The 6,000-nt window shown below is 41.0% G+C and overlaps 1 protein-coding gene across 1 annotated transcript in view; it reads right to left on the bottom strand.

The window, feature by feature from the left end:
* The window catches only part of MCUB (mitochondrial calcium uniporter dominant negative subunit beta), a 117,133-nt gene extending 116,869 nt beyond the window's left edge, over positions 1–264 (bottom strand). Inside the window, 1 exon segment of the mRNA XM_081302984.1 lies at positions 10–264. Coding sequence (XP_081159110.1) covers positions 10–102 — 93 coding nt within the window. The 5' untranslated portion in view covers positions 103–264.
* Between the last annotated feature and the right edge of the window lie 5,736 nt (positions 265–6,000).

Here is a 6,000-nt window from a genome sequence, read left to right on the forward strand (position 1 = left end):
TAGTCTTACCTGGGGCGTCGGTGTCGGTGGCCTCGTTCGAGCTCGGCCCGGGACTCCGGGGTTCGGCAGCAGCCGCCCCAGCCAGAGGCCCCTCGAGAGCATCCTCCTGCTCGGCGCCCGGAACTCTCGGCGTCAGCGGCGCATCCTCCCGCGCGGCGGGCTCCCAGCCGGCGCCCGCGGCTCCCCAGTCGGCGCCCGCGGCTCCCGGCCCCAGCCCGCTGTGGGCGCAGCCCGCCCCGCGCCGCCCCGCCCGGGGGCGGAGTGCAGGGAGGGTGTGTCCCAGCTTCCACTTCTCGATGGTGTGCACACCCCGCGCTAGGCTTTCTTTCCGCCGACAAAAAAGCGGGGGAGGGAATGCGGGGGCGGGAACGCGAGTGACAGTGAATCGTCCTGCGGGTCTTGGGTTTCGTAGAGCTTCTCACATCTTGAGAGCTGTGGGTTTCAAAACTCACGGCTAGTTCTGGGCACTCTGTGCCCCGACAGTAGTCTTCCTGTTCAACCCCGCGGGACAGAGACGCGGGGTTGAGGGGCAGGTGCGTCGGGATCTGGAGGGGGCAGCTGGGTGGTGTTCTCTATGACCCAGCAGAGAGGACGAGGAGACGGTTTGCCAGGCTCCCCTAGGCAGTAGGCTGGAAGGCAGGTGCCAGCCCCTGGTGGCCTTGGCCCACTGGAGCGCGCGATGCGCTTCAGACCTTTGGCCTGAAGCCTCATCTTTGCCAGAGTTGCACTCAGATTCTTTAGGGGAAATCTCCCCCAAAGGGGAACTGGCTTTCTTCCTCCTCCAGTCCATTTTTTTTTTTTTTTTAAACTAGGGATTGTAGAGAGGGGCCTTTTACCACTGAGCTATTTTTTGAGACAGGGCCTCCATAAATTGCTCAGGCGGGTCTGGAACTTGAGATCCTCCTGCCTCAGCCTCCTGAGTCGCTGGGATTGAGCAACTGCACTGGCTTTGGCTTCTATTTTGAAGTACCTTTTTAATTGAAGGAGCTACAAAACGAAACTTAAATTTCCCAACAACCAGGAAATCTAATGTTTTGCCTTGAAGAGTTTATGCTCATAAAGTCAAACACAAGCCATTTAAGAATGACTTAAAACAAGCTTTCACACAGCTTACAATAGAGGACTGTTAAAAAAAATTATAGGATACTCAGTTTGAATTTCAGAAAAAAAATAACGTTATTGTATGTCCCAAATATCACATAGGTCACACTTATTCTTTAAAAAATGAAATATCTGGGATATAACTACACTGAATTATTTATCTGCAAGAGGCTTGAGTTAATGAACCAAAGATGGCAAACAGTGCAACAAATGGTGAATTACTCCTGATGATGCTTGTCTTTCTTAATTAAAAAAGAAAAGAATTAAGGCTTTGGAGATACAGCTCACTTGGTAGCATGCTTGCCTTACATGCACAAGGCCCTGGGTTCATAGCCCCAGCACCATCCAAAAAAAAAAAAAAAAAGTTTCTATGATAGCAAAATATTTATCATGAAAGTGGAGGGAAACCTAAATAAACCATCTGTTCTTAGTTTCTGAACAAACCTTCTGGATGTCACCTGCTCTTATTTACTTTTAGTTGACTTTAGATAACATCTCTGACCTGTAGATCAGGATAACAGTTCATGCCTGAGTAAACCCTCTACTCAATTCCCCTGCTCCTACTTAACTTCCAATCACCTTTTCCTATGCCACAGCCCATAAATATCCCCGGAGGACTGGAGACTGGTTCTCCAGTCTCCACATGACTAGCCACCTGGGGAATAAACTTCATTCCTTTCAGTGACTGGCTTGCTGCCTGGCAGACCAAAGGAGACTGGTTCAAGAACATCACAGGTAAAACTGACATGTTAAGTAGCATCTGTGGTTCAAAACACATCTGCACTGGGCAGGTAGTGACACGTTCAACATTAAGTTCACATGGGAAACTAAATTACTTTACCTGAGTCTTTTTTCTCTATAAATGAGTGCTCCAAATGAAAGAAAAGAGTTTTATTAGGAGGGAAGGTGAGAAACGGAGGACATGGCCATTTTGCAGCTCAAAAATCTAGCCACTAAGGGAGGATCAGCAAAGTGCTGTGAGAGAACCTGAGGAGTCTGCAGACAAAAGAGGCTTATTTAAGGATGCTCTCTACAAAGCCGCCCAGCACACACAACACATTTCACCATAATGTACAGAACTCTTGGTGAAACAGAAAAATTACTCAATGTGTGATAGTTCTGAAATAATATATGCACATTACAGCCTTTTCACTTTTGTGTTATGGCGAGATTGCAATAAATCACTGAGTCAATCTTAAAGCAGGAGACGGAAACTTTATTTACCAGCTAGTGGTCCAGACCTACCAGCTGGCAGGCCAAGGGGCAGGCTGCAAGTCTACACCCTTTGACCCCCTCCCGGGGTTTGAGTACACCTTTTATACTATAAGTAAAGCATGTCAGTACATTAATCACAAGTGGCTGTTGCTATGATTCGAGACCATAAACAAACATCATGGGATCTAAAATAACAAGCAGAAGGGGAAGTGGGTCAAAATGACCCTAATTGAGTACAAGTTAAAAAATGGCTATTAACATCTTCAAGAAAAATGGGAACCAAAAAGAGAACAATTTTATATTACATAAGAAGAACAGAAACATTTGCATTCCTAAGCAGGGTGTGCTAAGCAGGACCAGAATGGCAGAGGTGGAGTTTTCTTGGGAGAAGCATTTTTTACATGACATGGAGTCTCAGGGCAAAATGGAGTCTGTTTGGTCATTGCCCATATAGCCTGGCCCATAACATTTGAATCTCTGACATTGCTTTTTAAAAAAAAGTTTCTTGGGCTGGGAATGTGGCTCAGGCGGTAGCGCACTCGTCTGGCATGCATGCGGCCCGGGTTCGATCCTCAGCACCACATACCAACAAAGATGTTGTGTCCGCCGAGAACTAAAAAATAAATATTAAAAATTCTCTCTCTCTCTCCTCTCTCACTCTCTCTTTAAAAAAAATATTAAAAATAAAATAAAATAAAATAGTTTCTTTAAATAGTTTTATTGAAGTATAATTTACTCACTCACTACAAATGTACAAATTACTTCTAGCAAATTTGCAGTTATACAATAATCACCATAATCCAATTTAGAACATTTCCATCACCCCTGAAATATTCCTTAGGTTCATTTACATTATGCCCAGACCACCTCCAGCCCCAGGTAACTAATCTACTTTCTCTCTAGATTAGCCTTTTCTGGATAGCTTATATAAAAACGAAATCACAATTTTCAATTTATTTATTTACTTATTTAATATTGGGGATTGAACCCAGTAGTGCTTTACTATTGAGCTACATCCCAAGCCCTTTTAATTTTTTTAAGTTTTGAGACAGGGTTTTGCTAAATTACCCAGGCTGGCCTCAAAATTGCAATACTCCTGTCACAGGCTCCCAAGCCACTGGGCATACAGGCATGCATCACTGCACCCAGCTTTTTTTTTTTTTAAGTCCTTCCTATATCTATTTCACATTTCTCATCAGTCTAAGACCTCCGATCACACTGCAGCAGTTGACACAAGCACTTCCTGTCTTGGCATATTATTATCCTACCTCTCTGGTCCACAACTCCTGGGCATTTTCTCAGTCACACTGCTTTAAGTTTTCTTGTGATATGTCTTCTTTCTACTTAGCATGCTTTCATTTATTCATTGTTGTCTGAATCCCTAATTTGAATTAGGTACTGTGCTAGACACCATGACACAAAGATTAATAAAGCCTAGTACCTGCCTTTGCACGCATAATCTAGCTGGAAAGTGAGACAAGAGTGCAAATAAAGTGAATGTGATAAGTGCTATAGAGTAGGTAGATATTAAATGCTATGGAAAACTCTGAAGTAATAAAATAGCATTCATTGAAAACTTAGCATTGAGAATTTACATGTCAGTATAGTTCATTTACTGTGACACTAATGAAACTTTCATTTCAAGCCCTGCACTTGCCAACGCTCTTCCAAGGCAGTGGGGAGAGAGAGGGTCTATAGCAACATGTTCACTTGGTTGTGTTTCTGTACTACTTCTAAAAAGTAAGGTATTCCAATTAGAATAGAAAAAACCACCATCACTTTCCTCTCTAAACCACCCTTCTGTCACACAAACCCCCATTAGGAAGTCTTCCCAAAATTAACTATACTAAGAATTGACACATTACTAATTATGAGTCGTTGGCTATGACCATTGTCCAGAGTCAGCAAAAAGTAAGCTGGGTTTAGTTTGGGTATAGTGGAATGCTTTTAGGTGACTCACAGTCTTTTATAATTTTTTTTAAAGTTATTGCTAACTTAGGAATGGCTTCCATGAATACTTCTATTACCTATTGGGTCAACTTAGTATTGTGACAAAAGGTGTAGGGCCAAGGATTGTGTTGTAACATGAATGTGTCCTACAGTGGTAGGTGGCCAGATACAGACAGTTCATGAAAAAGAAATGAACTAATCTATGGAATATCTTCTAGATATTATAATTCACATATCATGTGCTAAAAGTATTCTCAAATTTAAGAACAATTATAAGAAATAACACATTACTAACTGTGAATTATAAAGTTAAGGGATACTTTCTAAACTTCAATAATATAAAGCAAAACAATTGATAGAGAAATTATTATGGAATTGTTGTCATATAAAAAGGAAGTTAAGATAGCCCCAAAAGTATTCCAAGTTATTGATAAAAATGTTATATCTTTCTGGATTTTGAGCTTCAAAAATTTATTTATGATGTATTTTCTTACTCTTAATATTTACCATGTCAATTTTTCAGACCATTGGCCCAAAGCCTCATCTTTACCAGAGAGTTGCCGTTCACTATGTGGTGGCTCAAACTTGAAGGTACCCCAAATTATATAAGATTCAGGCTCCACAAAACCTGGTTCTGCCTCCCCAGCTCAGGCACAAGTTTTTTATCTGCATTACCTTGCTTAGTCATTACAAAAACCTTATGGGTTAAGAATTATTATTATTATTATTATTATTATTATTATATCCTCATTGTATATGAAAAAAATTCAAGTTTAATAGATTAAATAATTTGTGCTAAGGTCATATAGCCAGAATTCAAGTCTGAAATTACATGACTTTTAACCCCAGGATTTTAACCTTGACCTTAGACTTCCTATGTCTTTTGGCATCCTGACCATCTAACCTTCCCATAGCCTTAGGATTACGGTGAGGTCAAGTGATGAATCACCAATGTGCGGGGTCAAGTTCTATTTTTATTTAAAACTTTGACATTTTGTGCATCATGGAATTTTTGCATTATTTTCTGTTTTTACAAATATTTCTTTAAAATATTAAGGACTGAAATTATTTTGGTACTCCATCACACTACTTCCAAGGCTGTGTCCTTAGCTAGGGTTTCTACATTCAGATTAAGACTTTAACTTCTAATAAAAGTAGTCCCCAGATTTCATCCATCTACTTTCATATAACCTTCCTTCACAGATGCTATTCACTTATGTCCTCAAATGACCTTCAAAATGCAGATTATCTGATGGGTAATGACAGGTAAAGACATTAGATCACTGAAGGTTGGCATGTTTGCTTGCCCTGGCAGAGGGGGTCTAGCTTCAGTCGAGGAGGATGGAAAGCTTTTAAACAAGTTTTGTATTATTATCACCTGGTCTTATTTGTAAAATCGTCTGAAATGAACATCCGCTCTGCAGATGCAAGCAGCACTGAATTTACAATCTTCCTGCCTCAACTTCCTGAGCCACTGGGATTAAAGGTATGTGCCACTGCACCCAGCCCTAATCATTTCTTAATTAAGTTAAAACTCCAAAATTTACTACAAAAAGAGGCCCTAAATAGATTAATAGTCCTAGACTGAAACAGTGGTCAATGATCTATCTGAAAAAAGAACCAAAGCCCAGAAGCTTAATGGGCTAGTTCACCTCAAACTTCAAGAATAGGGAAGACCAAAATTTTTGCTATTTTATACAAACTGTTCCAGAGCATCAAAACCGAAGTAAAACA

The sequence above is a fragment of the Spermophilus citellus genome (assembly GCF_964194105.1).
Source record: "Spermophilus citellus genome assembly, chromosome: 8".
Lineage (NCBI taxonomy): Eukaryota > Metazoa > Chordata > Mammalia > Rodentia > Sciuridae > Spermophilus > Spermophilus citellus.